Below are 18,164 nucleotides of genomic sequence, written 5' to 3' on the forward strand. Positions count from 1 at the left end.
GTAAGCAGGCAAATTGGAGGCCGAGTGATAAGCAAGTGAAAAGAAAAGTGTGGAGTGATGTTATCAAAGGCGAGGAAGTGTGCAGGTGGGGTCACTTGGACTAATCCTTTCGAGCATGAGCCCGAGAAGATGTTCAGCTAATATCTATATTAAGTGACTGACAGACTGTTAAAAGGCAAAATAAGAGACAGTGTACATTCATACATATTGACATATTGTTGATATTTATTTATAAAGTGGGTGCATAGATTTAGGTGATTTTTTTTACTTTGAATGACACGACTTAAAGGCGGGGTCTTCCGTTTTCACTCAGGAAAATGCACTATATAAATACAGGAGGTATACCCATGAACTCCTTCTCAATCTACACCAGCTTCTTGTGTGAGTGAGTGAGTGAGTGAGTGAGTGAGTGAGTGGAAAAAAAAAAAAAAATCACCACCACACATTAACAGAAGCCCAGAGGTGTAGATTGAGAAGGAGTTCATGGGTATACATCCTGTATTTATATAGTGCCTTTTCCTGACGGAAAACGGAAGACTCCACCTTTAATATTTTACTTGAATAAAATGGTTAGCATAGATGTTATTCCTTATGTGAACAACAACAACAACAAAAAAGTACGCAACTTGCTTCATGGCCCATGTTCTATGTCCCTTTAAATTCCAGTTCTAAAGGGTTAGGTCGAATTAAAATAATCATAATTGGAAACAGTGGTTCATTTTTCATATACAGTAATTGTCCTCAATACCATATTCCACCCTATTAGTCTGTGGTAGCTTTGCTTTTCACTAAAGAAAAAACAAAACAAAACAAAAAATTCCCATGAATCTCTCTTTCGGGGCTAACTCAAAGCAGCAGCACCCTGTTAGACTACACTATAGCAAAACTAATCCATATAAAAAAAATAATAGTAACAAATAATAAACCTTCACAACTGATGGCTAAAGTTTGGTGGTTTACAGAGCAATGGTTAATTTTAATGAATGAATGAATAAATAAATAAATCCACCATAGGTTCCACCTCCCCGCTTGAGCTCCTCCCATACAAGATCCTAATGACATTTATCTGTTATAATGTTAAAATTGTCAAAAAATGTCTATTTTTTTCCCCAAACCTTATCTTATCGAAAAGTCACCAATAGCCAAGAATGACCCATTTACTGTACATAGTAGTGATCATGTCAAAGTCTATTTTTGTCGGCACTAATGGTTGTTGACTGTTAGATCAGACACCACACCACTCTCAAATCAATCTACATCCATTTTGGACCACCTTATGTGAAATCAAGAGTTGTTTTTGGTCACCAGGGCAACATTTGGGTCAATTTATCGGACCAATTAAAACCATTGGATACGTTATCTACTAAATGGGGGCAGGCTACAGAAGTGCTGGTTAATCAATGTTATTGATTTGAGAAATTTTTGATCCGAGGTATGTGCTGCCAAGCTGCAAATGTATTGCAGAGGGGTTATTTGCCCCACCTGCCCGATTCTACATGAGAAAAATGTGAAAGAGCAAGTTGGAGTTGGATGTCCAAAAATTACTCTTGGGTACCAGGTAAGCCAAACAGTTTGATGATTGATTTTATTTTGATTCATTGTTGAAATTTTAAATTTATTAAGGATTGTGTTTACATACATATTTTGATTAATGTGGCATTATTATTATTATTATTATTATTATTATTATTATTATTATTATTATCATTATCATCATCATCAAAACTTGTTTGGTGGCAGAGAAATAAAGGCAATCACAGACGTGGGAAAAAAATATAGCGAAAGAGAGAGAGAAAAATCAATTAACATGGGAAAGTGTAGTTTTGTGGGGAAAAAAATATTTTAAGGCCATATTCCTCAGCCTTAGGCTACAGGTAACAAAAGTGGAAGGACGAACATTTTAAAAAGTCAATATTTGTATCTTTCTTCACTATTTCACAATTGGTCTTTGTGCAAGACGGTCTCTCACTTTCCTGCCTCGCAGCTGAATAATTTGCAAAGTGTATGACTGCAGGCTACATTTTAATTAGCAATCGGACTCCCTTAATTACACTCAGCGACGCCTCTTTAATTAATGAATGATCAGGGCTTAATTTCCAACAGCACGGAGCCAAAGACACCAGCAGGACAATGAGAGAGTTTGGGAGCAATATTCAAGCATTTACTTTGTGGTGACCTACACAGCGAGTGCAATTTGTCCATGTAGTCTAGTGGAGCACTAGTACGTGTAATATATGGACTGCACATTCACATGTATTCTTTGAAGGCATGCGCTTTAAATATTCTCAGATTCAAAACCTTACCTGTACTAAGTAAAAGACAAATAGAGTAATAAAGATAACACTTGCAAAATGGATGTTACATTCTGATGAATGACTAATAAGCAGGGCTTGAAAAAGAACAATAAAATAATTTAATAGCACAGGAATATTAAAACAAGAGAAAAGTAGCAATATTTTTAGATAAGTTTAATTTTGAATATTTCATCTGAGTTTCTATGGAGACATACAACATTCAAATAGTGATATTTTATAGTGTGCCTGGTACAGTCATTATTTGGGTAACATTGACATTTATCATACGTGAAATGAACAGCAAGGATAAATATTAAATAATTGTATTAACGATATCAGTAACCAATGTGGTTAAGTTGGGTGTGTTGTGTACTCACAGAGATGACGTCTGTGTTGAGTGGGCTCATCTCCACCACATTGGCATAGTACGGCTCGTCTTGCCAACGGGGGGCATTGTCATTAATGTCCAGAATGGTAATGTTCACCTATACAAAGTGGGAAGCCATGAAATGGATGCAAATACACTCAATTAATCAAATTCATCATCAAGACCAAGATGAAAATGATGAAACAATATTGCAGTTTCAGCCTTATTCCAAAACTGATTAAATCTATTTTCTTCAGAAAACTCCCCATAAAGATGTGATGTTTTCTTTTTTTAATTATCAATTGGAATTTTGCAATTTTGTTACATTAAAAAAAAAGAGAAATCACAATGATTTTGTATTGTCATGAAGCTCACAATTGAGCTCAGGTGCATCCTGTTCCCAATGATCCTCCCTGAGATCTTTCAATAGCTTACTTGGAGTCCACCTGTGGTAAATTCTGAAGATGTTTGGAACAACGAGGACTCTTCCGAGAGCTGGCTGCCTGTCTAAATTGAGTGGTTGGAGGAGGGGGAGTGCTAGTCAGGGAGGTGATCAAGAACCTGACGGTCTCCCTGTCAGTGCTTCAGTGTTCATTCGTGAAAACAGGAAAATCTTCCTTGTCTGCTAGAGTGGCCAGAGAGAAGGCACTCCTTGGTTGAAAGGCACATGGCAGCCCATCTGAGTTTGCCCAAAAGCACCCGAAGGACTGTCAGACCATGAGAGGTAAGATTCATGCGGTCTGATGAGACAAAGATTTAATTCTTTTGCGCTAGATAAACCCAGGCCAACATCATCGCTACAGTGAATCCTGATGGTGGTAGCATCATGCTTTCAGTATGTTGTTTAGTGGCAGGAAGTGGGAGACTCGCCAGGATTGAGGGAAAAATGAATCTGGCAACGAACAGAGACAACCCGGATCTGCTCCAGAGTGCAATTGACCTCACACTTGGGTGACAGTTCATCTTTCAGCAGGAGAACAACCCAAAGCACAAAGCCAAAATATTAAAGGAGTCACTTCAGGACAACTCTGGTGCACTGTAGATTTGTGTACGTTTTTGTTTTTGACAAAGTTTGATGCTCTTCAACTGCACATGGAATGATCATGGCTGCTTAGAGTAATTACCGTGGCAATGCCAGTCTTCTGTTGCGGGCCAACCCCTCCATCTACAGCTCTAACGATGAGGATGTATTCGGCCTTCAGCTCTCGATCTAGCAAAGCCGTGGTGGTGATTTCTCCTAAGCCACAAACACAAGTTACATCCAAATATATTAACTCATTTGCTCCCAAAAATGTATAAATACGTTCTATTACCATGCTCCCAAAGACGTATTTATACGTTTTTATGGTTTGTTTGTTTTTATGATAGTGCATATAGAATGCTTTGATGCAGCCTCTGAGCTGAAGAGAATTCTTCAAGCAATGGTAGTTATTACACAAATGGCCAGCAGGTGGCAGCAGTGTATAACCCCGGGTTTTCACCGGATGCGGTTGCGGTGCGGTTGCGGTGCGGTGCGTCTTGACTGCGTGCTCCGGACGGGTTAATTTTTTTGTCAATCCACACCGGCTCCGCACAGCTGCGGTCCGGCAGCTCCGTCGCCGCCCACTTCCCAACGTGTCTCGCGGGACCGTGCGCGCGCGATCATGTGGCATTTCACAACGACAAACATACAGAAAGTCTGTGCTCAACAGAGAAGCAGAAAGAGAGGTGGACTTCTTTTGATTTAACCTTTTCTTCTTCTTCTGCTATGAGATTCCATGCAGCATCCTTTTTTTGGTTGTCCTTGTAAAGTATATTAATAACGAGAGTCGGGTCAGTGCGGGTCCACTCTTTATTTCTGTCTTCCGCGTCCGGCTGCCGCTCAGTACGGCAAGCGAGACGCGCACAACAAGCAATCGCGAACATCAAACTCACAATACATTACAGTCCTTATAAAAAGGATGTGCCGTGTCATATATTATTTTGTGGTTTTCCACCTCCAATATAAACCTCTCCTCGTCCATGTTCGCTGGTGTCTAAACCGTGAATGAGCACATGGCCCGGCGACGCCCACGTCACGTTTTGCTCAAAAACTTGCGAAATAGGAGCTGGCGAGTGTTTTATTCTGAAAGGTAACCGGAAATTTATTTTGAAACTGCCTCGGTCTTCCTGTCCCGCTCGATGTGTTTTGTGCTAGCTTGCCATTTGCCGGAGGCCTACCGCTGCGGCGTCCGGCAAAAATAGAAAATAGGCTATCCTTGCGGAAGGCTTGCGGCACGCCGCAGGCCTTCCGCAGTCGACACGCAACGCACCCGCAAGCGGTGTAAACTGCACCATTTGAATGAATGGAATCTAATTGCTTGCGTCGCCGGACCGCACCGCAACCGCACCGCAACCGCAACCGGTGAAAACCCGGGGTAAGAGATCAACCTGGGCCATGTTGCAAAAAGCTCTTTTTCGCACTGTTCTAAACAGATTTGTGAATAATGATGAAAGTTTGCTATATTCTAATGTTAATTGCTGCAAAATGGAAACAAATAGAAATGTACTTTTTTTTTTTTTTGTCCTGGTGAAAGAAGAGACTCTAATCTTTGTTTTGGTGGGTTCCACGTTTTTATAGTAATAGGACACAATATTCTGTGGGCCTTGCAAAATCAGTCCAAATCCAGTAAAAAGGAGAAAAATGTGCTGGGAGTGAATGAGTTAAGATGACAGCAAGTAAATGAAAGGCAAATGTAAAGACACATCTAAATAAGAAACAATGGAGTGACTGAGCGAATGCTCTGTTTTATCTTCGGACTGTCCAGATTCACTTTGCCAATAAAAGAGGATCCAGTTTGCAAAAATACACACTCACATGCACACGTACCAGAGCGCGAGTTAAGACGGAACTGGGAGGAGCCCTCCAGGGAGTAGATGAGAGAGGCCTGGCCAAACTCTCGAGAGGCGTCCAAATCAGTGGCATTGACGACCAGTACTGTAGCTCCTGCGGAGAGGTGGCGCGAACACAATCTTACATAGCAAGTAGAAAAAAACTGAAGAGACAGTTGATCTGTTTATACAGTATAATTTAATGACTTTTTTGGGGGGTCAATTAAAAAACAACAATAGGTGGAAAAACACTGATGCTTCAATTAATATTGGTATTGAAATCAACAGAGTCAGAGAAAATAAATTTTTAGGTGTTATTTTGGATGAAAATTTAAACTGGAAATCACATACACAATATATCAAGATAGAAATATCAAAAACAATAGCTCTCCTATACAAAGTAAAAGCATTCACTGGATAATAAAGCATTGATCATTTTATACAACGCCATGATTGTTCCATATCTGACCTACTGTATTGAGGTTTGGGGAAACTCCCATAAAACATTCAATCAACAGTCAATATTTCTATTGCAGAAAAAGCCATACGAATAATCACTAGAAAGCAATTCAGAAATCCTACAAATCCACTATTTCTTCAGTTAAAATTGTTGAAATTTAATGAACTGGTAGATTACAGCATGCTGTAAATTATGCAAAAGGTGCACAACAAAACGTTGCCATTGAATATTCAAAAAAATAATAATTTGGAAAACGAGAAAGCAAGTACAGTTGAAAGGAACGCTGATATTTAAAAAATAAAAACAAAATTTAAGATGGAGCGTCGTGTTTCAATAAAAGGAATAATCTTATGGATCAATCTGAATAAAGAAACCAGATAATCCAACTCAAAAATTACATTTAAAAGAATGACTAAAGCCATCTTATTAAAGAAATATGAACGAGATTATGATTGAACACTATGCCATTGTCATTTTGTTGTTACGAATGTCAGAAATCAAATTGTAAAACGAGTACAGACGTGATTCTGAGACTAGCTGTCAAAATTGTAGTGATTTTGTTTTTCTTTTTGTATTTATTTTGTTGTTAATGTTTATATTGTATTTTATTTTATTTTTTAAGTTACTTTAAGTTGTAAATGAACTCTGGGGAGAAACGGGGCAGATCTAACTATCTTTCTGCTCCTTTTCATTCAATGATGAAGAATATTGTTTATATTGTCTTTTTTTTCTTTTATGAATGAATGAAATAAATGATTGAAATGAACATGAAAACTGTAAAGTGGCCTGACCAATCTGAAATCTAGAAAAGATGAAGGCTACAGACAATAGGCTAACACCTGAGCTAGATTCTAGCTAGTTGTTAGCCAACTGACATTCATTAGCCTCATCAACATCTCAATTATATGGCAGTCAATTGGTTATGAATTAGCAGGCGATCAGCTTGCTTGGCATGGGTTACTGGCACAGGTCTGATCAAGGAACAGAATCCATTCTGGCCACGGGGCTACCTTGCAACCAATCAGCTCAGGCGCAAAAGCTTTAGCGGTTAGCCGTCTGGTAAATCTCAGCGTTGGCCCAAACCGCTCAGCAATGTGCTCCTTCAAATTGTCTCTGAGACACAAAAGGTGGCCTGAGCTCAAGTTGGAGCAGAGAGAAAGAAAGAGAGAGAGAAGGGCAGGCAAATATCTCATTTCCCTCTAGCAAGTGGAAGCTAATCTAATGTCTGGGATAAAAGGCTTCTGAATGCATGCATGAAAATGAATATAGCAGCCAGTGATTTAGCCTTGAATGGTCAATAGCCAGCATTTGGACTATTTGAACGTACAAAATCTAAACAAATGAAACACTATATGCATGAAGACTATGACTGGAGGGAAATTTTTTTGAAAAAAAAAAAGCGCACCTTAAAGCAACATAATGTGATTTAATTGTGCGTATGTTGTATAGACCAGAAAGTACATTGAAGGCACTTAACAGGGAAGTCGAAATGCAAAGGTTTACTCACCAGCATTAATGTTCTCAGGAATCTTGACAATGTAGGATGGCCTGCTGAACTCGGGTGGGTTGTCGTTTTCATCCTGGAAGTGGTATAAACATCAACAGCTGTTCAGTGGGGGGGGGAACAATGAGAGCACACTTATGTTGGAAAAACAAGTTGGCAACATTCAGCAGCTCTGCAACGAACACATTTATCCTTCATTGGCAATGTAGTCAAATTTACAACGTAAAAATATTTGTGATTCATTTGAAAATGCACTCTCACAAGCAGGTCGTTAAGCAGACTCAGCCATGTAGATGAACAGAATTGCTTCGATTATTTTTCTGGTCATGTCACTAATTTGTGCAGCCATTTGTTGCGAGGCAGAAAAAAATACACACGGGAAATTACTTGAAAAACGAAATTATACCATAAGCGACCTCAGAACTGTTAGCCATATGAGCTAAACACTTATGTGCTGCCGTATATGTTAATTCATACAGATTAATTTCCCAATCGAATTCATACACTGTAGTGGAAAGTGACACACTTTTTTTTTTCTTTTTTTTTGTACCAGAGCAACATCTGGTGGATTCAACGAGGCAATTCTCAATTTATCCCAAGTGTCAAATCCACAATTGTGGTGTGGAATTTGGAACTGGATTGGGCACCAGGTGGTCATCTTGGGGTGGGGGTAGAGCGTAACTGCTATGATCGTGTTTTGGTTTGGGTTATGCAGTTATTGTGTTATGGACGTATTTATTATGCTTAAGCAGTTACTATGTCCTCTATGATGAGTTATTATGTTTATGTAGGTCAAGGGGTCATTGTGATATGGATGTATTATGCTTATGCAGTTGTCCCTTATGATGATAATGTGATGATGATGATGTGTTAACCATATTACCCACTCTTGGGTTGTCTCGTCTTATGCGGTTACTAGTATGGTCAGTTGCCAGTTACTATGAGCCTTCTGATGATAATGTGATAAAGTTGCTCTACAGTTGTTATACAGTTACTATGTGCCTATATTAGTCACTCTAGTTTTGTAGTTATCATGGTTTGGGTTGGGTTTTGGTTAGGTTTTTGTTTACTTTTGTCATGGTTCAGGTTTAGTTTGGGTTTTGTCTTTATCCTCATGTTTCTTAAAGTTTCATCCATGATCTGTGTTTTGTTTTCTGTTCATGTGTGCCTCCCTAGTCTTGTCAAGCATTATGTCCACCTGTGTTTTGGCCTGCCCTTCCTAACGTGTCAACCAATCAGCACCCTCTGCCACTTGTGCCTCACCCAGTTGCATCTCGTTGTGTCAATTAGTGTGTGTGTATTTAGTCTCTTGTCTCCCCTCTGTCTGTGTCGATTCATTGTTGTCGTCCCCCCCCAGATAATTAAGATTTGAGAGTTATGTACATCTACGTTGTGGATCAGCAACAACCTTCATATTTACTTCTGCCGCAGCAGGCCCAACACCGCAACATTGTATTGCATTACATTCTTTGTCACACCCACATATCACATTGTCTAGTTATTCATAGTAAGGTTTTCTGCTGCTGAGAAATGTTAATAGTTTCGCAACAGTAATTGGCACAATTATCTCCGCGGTCTCCATGTTACTCTTGGGCATTGTGTGTGATGCTGTCATCAGCTGATAAACCAATGTGGCATGAGTCACAACACGGACTGAGGAGGGAAAGAGTCAGTGAGAAAGATATAGGCGGAATGGAGAATTATGATCATCGCTCCCCGATGGTTTTTGCATTGCAGAAAATATTTCCCCCGACAGCATTTCTTCCTCATGTAGGACGTGTGCGGAAATATGTTCAGTTTGCTTATCACAGAATTTGCTGGCTGGCGAGCAATGTGGATGCTTATTCCTGATCTATAGGAACTCTTAAGAAACATAGAATCAAGTACGAAAACAACACAGCTTTACAGAAGATTATTGCTGTTTTGGACATCTAATACTATATGTAAATCATACTGTAAATTGTTTTGATCAACCATATGATCCTCAATAATGAATAATAATGAATGAATGAATAATAAACACTAGCAGTTGTAAATCCGATACATAATTTCACTCTCACAGGTGCAGATCTCTCATGCTCCTTATGTTTAGTATGTATGACAATTATTAAACAGTTCAAGATTTTCCCCATGGCCCTAAGGTGCATATTCGTGTGGTAAATTCAGTGTGACACAGACACACACAGATCTTGGGATCTTGGGATGACTGCTTCAAAGTGCTTCACGAACATTATTACCACTGTCCCTTTAAATTTAAAAGAAAAAAAAAACATACCATATACAGTTTAAACATTCCCACAATTGCCATATTTATCAATTATTTAAATCACACTAGTAAATGTAAGCTATATTTTACTTGACATGGACTTTGCAGCACATGAACAATTTAATTTTTTCTGTATTTGGTACACCTTAGCAAAAGTCATCAAATATGTCAGTGAAAGAATTACAAAGTTATTTTTAGGTACAGTTTGTTAAATGTCCAAACAAACATGTCATATTTGACCCGAATAGTATGTTTGAGTTGGTATGCTAGAAAATTGACATATATTTCTTGAGTAGTGTTTACAGTTTTAGTCTTTCAACTTGAATGTTATTGATTTATATTCATGATGATTTTAAACAGCAGAAAAAACGTCCTTAGTGTTGCAAAACTTCATACTTATATGTGCTCAAGTTTGTACATTGAATAGAGAGTGTGGTGGGGAACACTTTAAGGGGACTTTAAAGTGTTTCACACATTGTCTTTAAATGTAATTCATTTGAGTGACGTTAAACTGCAAAACAAACAGTTGGAGAGCTTGTCCAGAATTCCACTTTGCAGTGTTGATGGTACTTGTAGCGGCAGGAGGGGAAGACACAGCATCAGAGAAGGATGGCGTGTTTTTTAAGGAGCTATAACACTGAAATTATTTAAGACAATTCTAACAATCCGATGCAATTTCCATAATAGTCCTAGAGTATTATTATTATTTTTTATTGCATCCACTTATCCCGTTCAAGGTCAGAGGTGCACCGGAGCCAATTCCAGCTGATTTTGGATGAGTGGTGGGGTATACATTAGTATAAACAAACATCCAGGCTCAAAATTACACCTATGGACAATTTAAACTAGAGCCTTAGTTGACTAATGTGCAGGTTTTTATAAAGAAAGTGTAGAAAATACAAACTCACGCCAAAAAGTCAGCATGGAGATTTTGAACAGAGAACTTTTGACTGTGGGGCAAACTGTACAATGTTGCTTTCTTACAAGTAATTTGTAAAATATTATGAAGCTACAATGTATTATACCAACAGCAGATTAGTTGCATCACAACAGTCCTTCAACATGTGAATATAACATGAAACGCAAAAAAGGACTTCTATACTATACTTGTCTAGACAGTACACATTGTATGTGTGTGTATTTTGCAGGGCTATACTTACAATAACCTCCACTGTGACAGCGACAGTACTGTTAAGCGCCGGGTTTCCCCCGTCTTTGGCCATCACTGTCAGATGAATTGTTCCACTGGGAACCTTTTCGTAGTCCAGAGGCCTGGTTACACTGATCACTGATGAAGGGAGAGTGTAAGAGAAGGTAAGGCTTTTCATATTGGTGTAGACCAGGGGTGTCCAAACTACGGCTCGGGGGCCATTTGCGGCCCGCTGTCCATTTTTTAGAGGGCCGCGACATATGCTGACTCAGTTCAAATAAAATAAAAACAAAAATGTTTGGAGATGGTCAAAGTAAGAAGGGAGGGTGTTGAAAAACACAGGTGCTATTAAAGGTTATTTTGGTTAATTAAAACTAATGAAAATACTAAAACTAAAATTTAAAAAAAAATTGTTAACGAAATAAAATAAAAACGAAGTAAATAACTGAAACTATATATTATGTTTACAAAACTAACTAAAATGAAACTAACTATAATTATAGCAAAAATGTCCTTTGTTTTAGTCTTTGATAATTATTTTAATGCATGAGCCGTTGGAGATGATTTTAAATGTGTTAGTAGATTTATTTTGATATAAACCAGAATAATGACGTCGCGCCATGGTATTTTTTAAATATTGCGCACAAGTAATACACATTAAAAAAAAAAAAAAAAAAAAAACAATACTTAAACTAAAACAAAGCATTTATTAAAGAACTAAAACTAATAAAAACTATCAGAACCACCCTGAAAACTAATTAAAATTAACTAAATTTTAAAAATCAAAACGATATAAAAACTAAAATGAAAAATTCCAAAACTATAATAACCCTACTGCCATATTGCAAATACATTGGTTTATATACTGTAGCATTTTTCTAAATATGCAAAAGCACAAATAAATTATTTGTACAATTTTTAGTACTAAACACAATTTCTCTTCATAACATTATGCGGCCCTTGCGTCCTTCTGATTTTCTGTATGTGGCCCTCAAATGAAAAAGTTTGGACACCCCTGGTGTAGACTTTCTACAACATTCAATCTAGGAGAATGTGTCCATTGATCCATATATGCACTGATGTTAGATGTGAGGTCAAGTGCTTCCATACCAATAACATCCAAGCATTCCTTTTTGTACCATGCTTTGTGCATCGGGATACAGTCATGTTGAGGAACCTACATCAACATGTTCCTATAGCATAGAATTGTCCTAATTATTTGATCAATTATGATGTTTTGGTGATTAAGAAGTGTAGCACACGCCCTGGTTAATTAACTGACCCAAAGCCAAACTTTTTCCTATGGACTATATGCACAGAGTGGTGTGACGTATGTCCGGCAAAATCTCAATTTTTCCCACTTTTCAGTGGCGGCATTGATTTAAAGCTGCTAAACGTAGAAAATTGAATATTGAAAGGCAACTGCTGCCCTGCGATTGGCTGGCAACCAGTTCAGGGTGTACCCCGCCTACTAACGGAAGCCAGCTGGGATAGGCTCCAGCACCCCCGTGCCCCTTGTGAGGAGTAAGCGGTTAAGAAAATGGATGGAAGAATCGCAAATGCCACCTGTGGTCAAAAAAGAAATTGCATTTCAACGCGCACATGACGTCACATCTGCAGACAGACGGCGGGAAATGAGAACCTGGATCCAGTCTGAAAACTATTGGCCAGAGGCTTGCAAGTGTGTCCAATGTGATTTTACTAATTTGAAGACATTCCAGTCATAATCGGTCAAATAAAAAGGCGATTGTAAAGATATGTTTGGCCAAATTGTTACAGAGAGCAGTCACCATAGTCTATCAAAAACAGTTATACGGAGAGGAGGAATTACATCTGTTTCAAAATATTGACGAGGTTGAGTCAAAGGATTCCCTTGGCGAAGAGGGGACGTGCTTCCTGCTACACTCAAAGTGGCTACAGTTAAAGGTATTATTAGCTTGGAGTAAAACATTGGCAGTTAGATGTGATAGAGTCATGACGTGTTTGGCAGTAGAGGCCAGAGAGTTAGCAAGGGCGTCTGAAGCTCCAAAACTTCACTCGCACCCGTCTGCCTCAGAGGAAGGACATTACTGTGTGGACTCTGGTGGTCCTGGGATATGAGCTACATTACATCATTTAAATTAAAAGATAAAATAGATTTTTAAAAAAACAAAAAAAACAAAAACGAAAGGTGGGTATCATCAGACTGACGGAAGTGCCCACTTCTGAAAAATACCTTTACTAGCTACTCAAACAGTGAGTAATAAACATTTTAGCCGATGACATCATTGCTATGTGCACACAATCCATAGCCTTCTGTAATGTATATTGTATGCTTGAACTTGGCCGCATGTTTACAATGCTAAACACACCTGCGTAACCTTCCACCATGATGATACTGAAGTGATCAGGGAAAGCCGAAGCTGAAATGATGGTGTATGTGATGAAGTTGTTGGGAGGAGAATCTTCATCTGTTGCCTGCGGGCAAGGAGAAGGTACAGAAGAAATGCAGTTAAACATTTTGATTGAGTGAGAAAGAAAAAGTGCAGGGAAAAAAAAATCAATCAGTGCCAGCATGTTTTTGTCAACATTTAAGCTGGCTATTAGTCCCAGGATATCAAAACACCAACTCAGCTAAAAAGTGGCCAAATGAAACGTTTCCAAGTGCTAATCCGCAACATTAAGAACAACGATAACACCCCCTCATTATTTTGTTGTTGGCTGCACTTAGTTATGACTCTTCCAGATGTTTCCAGCGGACTGGACGTCACTGGCGTCATTCTGCTGGGCACTTTGTCAAATCTTCTGATTACACGCATGAGCCCACTCTTTCATTTAAATCCATTTCAACAAGGACAGCCATAGGACACAAAACCCTTCTTAGGAAACCACAGCAACCTCCTTCTGTCTACTACTGTTTTTTTTTTTTTTTTTTTTAACTCCCAAATGATTTCAACAAAACTTTGCGGAGCGGTGTTGTGTGGCCCTTTAAGCTCGTCGAGTTGCCCACCCCTGGTCCAGCGCATGGGGTCTTTTCCAGGGCAATTTGCTGACCCAGCATTTGGTGACATGTGGCTTCCCAGTTCCTCCAAGGCAACTTATTAATATCAGAAGCATTTAAGGCTACCTTAGACTAATCAAACACAGTGAGCCGGGCGTTGAAGCAAGTAATCGCTTGAAGTCCTGCAGTGTACACATAGGCCGCCACTGTGCACGGTGGAAGGGAAAGCCATCGCCGGACCCACCGTTGCAAGCCATGTAATGGGCTTTCTTGGGGGCACAATCAAAGGAAGTGCTGAGACATTAGTTACCATTGTGCCCGTGCACCTCTGGCTTTTGTGTGGCAGTGACAAATAGCCAACACACCAGGTCAGCCTGATCTCCTTGGATACAGTGTACACAAACATAGAACTGCACGATTATATGATGCAGAGGAAAATAAGAAACAGTTGAGAAAATACATCAAAAACTATCTATCTACCTATTAATGCCCAATACCTTAGCCTACAAATTCTAAATCTCCGTCCTTCATGTAGTCATCATCAGCCGTTATCAACCCCTCACCCTGATTCGGGCCACTGGCTGGACAGCCTGTTCGTTCTCTCTCAGCGAGCCTACGTACACCTCCTTCTGGAAGAGCGGCGCATTGTCGTTTACGTCTAACACGTTGACTCGGATTCTGCCGGTGGTTTCCTCTCCACCTCCGTCCCTCGCCAACACAGTCAGTGTGAAGCGACGCATTAACTCATAATCCAAACTGGCCCGCAGAATCACCCAGCCTGTCTCGGCATCTAAGGAAAACCTGCAAGAGAAGACAAAATAATTGGCTTGATGGTCCCGATTAGAGAGATATGTATACATTGGGCCTCATTTACTAAGAGACTAAAAATTTGTGCTGTCAAACAATTATTTTTTTTAAACTAATTAATCACATAATTTTCCGTAATTAATCGTGATGAACTCATTCACTCCCAGCCATTTTCACTCATGACTGTTTTACTGGATTTTGACTGATTTTGCAAGGCCAACAGAATATTGTGTTCAATTTCTATAAAAACATGGAACCTACCAAAATAAAGATTAAAGTCTCTTCTTTCATCAGAAAAAAAGTATAATTCTATCTTTTTCCGTTTTGCAGTAATTAGCATTAGAATATAGCTAAGTTTCATCATTATTCACAAATCTAATTAGAATTGTAAGTAATTTAGCTTTTTTACTAGATGGCCTTGGTTGAACTCCTTTGCTTTGCCGTTTGTGTAATAACTACCATTGCTTCAACCGTTCTCTGCAGTAGAGAGGCTGCATCAAAGCCTTCTGTATGCCCTAGCATAAAAAACAAAACAAAAAAAAACATAAAAAACGTAAACATACATCTTTGGGACACTTAAAACATTTAAAATAGAACATATTTATACGTTTTTGGGAGCAAATGAGTTAACCACATTTTTCTACTTCTGCTTTTTTCTTCACAGCTTGTAACAGATATTTACTTGAGTAAAATATTTGCATTAATGTAAATTCATTAAATAGAAAGTATATTTAGAATCAAAGACCTTTTCTCTCGCCGGTTTAGTTCTGCTCACGAGCACCACACACCAGCGGCATTCGTTGGTTTGCGAGGCCCCACGGAGGTAACTTGAGCAAGGAAATTTTCTCTGAGATGATACCCCAAAGGTGTACAAATAATATGCGATTTGAATTTAGCTCTGCAAAGTCTGCAAATTACTTTAGAGTTCTCCAACAAGCATCGAGCAAGTGAATCAGAATGTAATTCTACCTATAGTCCATGTTTATTTATCTTCCCCCCCAGTCACTCTTCCAAGTATGACTGCACACTGAGTTAACTGAGTTAATTTTTTTTAAACGCTTTAATTTAAATTAATCATCAGAGTTAATGCTTAAATTTTGACAGAACTACAAAAAAAATGGATGTTAAATTGGGTGTTCACGGATCATTTGGAAGAGCACTGCATGTGGAAGATTAAAGAGAGGGCAAACAAACATTACAAACACATGAGTTACATAAAATAAAGCAATTGCTCATATAATTTTGGGAATGCCAGCAACCACATATAAGTCCCGAGTCCACACCATTTGCCATCCGGTGTACCAATGGATTTAAAACTTGGGACAACACACCCTTCACATCTGCTGTGAAGAGGCCAGTCCTGATTGTGACTGTCATCAGAACAGCCCTTAGCTCATTCAGAAGCTCCAAAATTGCATTGCTGAATAGTTACGTGACTCATTTTGATTTCCAATTCCCTCTTTCATAGCAGAATTAATGAAACTATTAGGGCTAGTTTAAAAAAACAAAAAAAGATTAATATTTAATTGATTTTTCCCTTTCGAGCTCAATATTGATTCATAAAAACGTGAATTGATTATTTAAATATCATTTTTTCCCATAAATTCTTAAGAAAAAGAAATTTAAAGGATGATTTTTTTATTTTTTATTTTTTTTTACATATATATCTTACCGTTTTCTTGAAATTTACTGTTCACATGGATTTAAAAGTATTTTCTTAGATTTATGGAAGACCTGACCTATTGAACTTTAAGACAATTAAGATTCTTTTTAGTTTATATTTACAATTATTGAATTAGAATTATGAAAATATTTTCATCTCATCCTTGCTGATGTCAATGTTTGTGTAACACTTTAGTGATTATAACACCTGTCACTTTCATTAACTCATTCACTCCCAAAAACGTATTTATACGTTTTTTTTTAGGTTTTTGTTTGAGTCTTTGTATAAAGGCTTTGATGCAGTTTCTGACCTGAAGTGGTCACGTAAAGCGATGGTAGTTATTACAAAAAAAACAACAAAAAACGGCCAGTAGGTGGCAGCAAAGTATAAGAGATCAACCAGGTCCATGTTGCAACAAGCTCTTTTTTCCCAGTAATTTCAACAGGTTTGTGAATAATGAAACTTAGCTAATTCTAATGCTAATTGCTACAAAACATAAAAACAGATATAATATACCATTTTTTTTTTTTTTTTTTTTTTTTCCCCTGATGAAAGAAGAGACGTTTTTCTTTTGGTAGGTTCCATGTTTTTATAGCAATAGAACATGAAAATGGCTGGGAGTGAATGAGTTAATAGGCAAAATAATTTGACCAGTTACTGCCTCAGCAAAATGTTTTTTTTTTTAATTAAAATGTAATATTTCTGGAGTTTTTAATTAATGTCCTTGACATTTAAGAAGAATTGATGTTTCATAATTAATATCGAACTGAAGTTAATCGAATTGAATCTGGAATAATTGAAATTTAATAGAACTGAACTCTTGTAAATCAAAATCGAATCGATTGAGGAAATTACAAGCGATATACAGCCCTAGAAAATATTATATGATACAGTGCATTTGCAGATGAATCTTACTGGTCTGGCTCATCGCTGAAGTAGTAGCGCACAATACCAAATGTGCCAAGGTCCCCATCTGTAGCCTGGATTAAAAAAAATACAAGAAAACAGTTCAAGAACTACTGTGATCGTACATTTTTCGAAGAAAAGTAGATGATGATACAGAAAGTCAAGCTGGGTTTCATTTATTTGGGTCAAAATTATTTCAGAAATGGACAACAAGAGCATAAATGTGCTTGCACAAGCAGTGTGGGCTCTAGTATGACGGCGAGTCAACAAACGCCACAAAACAAGGTGGATATGGTACAGACATGCTTTATTTTGCCATAATGTCAGAGCTAAAAAGGATGGAGAACCTACAGCCCCTTGGCTACAGTATTTGGCCTCTGAGAGCATTAAAAAAACAAATAAAACCTCAGAGGAACTTTTATAAAAAGCCCCCAAATATTTAACCCGCAATAGCTCATAATAAGTAATGAACATTTGTTTGGTCATCACATAATTTTGGGTCAAACATTTATTATAAGACCCTCAGAGGGCTTTATAGAAAAAGAAATAGCCCCGGATAATAAAAGGTTCCCCACCTGAATTTAGGGCATAGTTCAGTATAATAATAAAAATCCATCCATCCATCTTCTATACAGTTTTTCCTCACTAGGGTTGCAGGTGTGCTGTTGCCTATACCAGCTGACTTTGGGTGAGAGGCAAAGTGCACCATTCACTGGTTGCCATCCAGTCGCTGATAATAATAACCTTAAATTTATAATCATAATCACTGTCTCAAACATTAATAAGTGAAGGACATCCAGCATGCAAATTGAATTGTGTTTTGTAAAAAGCCCAGATGGGACAAGTAAGAATAACACCAGGGAGCACCATTGTTTTTGAGTTAGGTCTGACAGCTGTTTTTAACTAATTTTTAGGTG

General features: G+C 38.1%; 1 protein-coding gene across 1 annotated transcript in view; it reads right to left on the bottom strand.

The window, feature by feature from the left end:
• Positions 1 to 18,164, bottom strand: part of cdh23 (cadherin-related 23) — a 175,308-nt gene that overhangs the window by 48,005 nt on the left and 109,139 nt on the right. Inside the window, exons 14-21 of the mRNA XM_077495780.1 lie at positions 17,257 to 17,321; positions 14,435 to 14,672; positions 13,243 to 13,348; positions 10,902 to 11,029; positions 7,479 to 7,551; positions 5,510 to 5,626; positions 3,786 to 3,898; positions 2,672 to 2,779 (exon numbers count right to left, since the gene is read on the bottom strand). Of these exons, the coding sequence (XP_077351906.1) occupies positions 2,672 to 2,779; positions 3,786 to 3,898; positions 5,510 to 5,626; positions 7,479 to 7,551; positions 10,902 to 11,029; positions 13,243 to 13,348; positions 14,435 to 14,672; positions 17,257 to 17,321 (948 nt within the window). The remainder of the gene's footprint in view (positions 1 to 2,671; positions 2,780 to 3,785; positions 3,899 to 5,509; positions 5,627 to 7,478; positions 7,552 to 10,901; positions 11,030 to 13,242; positions 13,349 to 14,434; positions 14,673 to 17,256; positions 17,322 to 18,164) is intronic.

The sequence above is a fragment of the Festucalex cinctus genome, chromosome 14 (genome assembly GCF_051991245.1).
Source record: "Festucalex cinctus isolate MCC-2025b chromosome 14, RoL_Fcin_1.0, whole genome shotgun sequence".
In the NCBI taxonomy this organism is placed as follows: domain Eukaryota; kingdom Metazoa; phylum Chordata; class Actinopteri; order Syngnathiformes; family Syngnathidae; genus Festucalex; species Festucalex cinctus.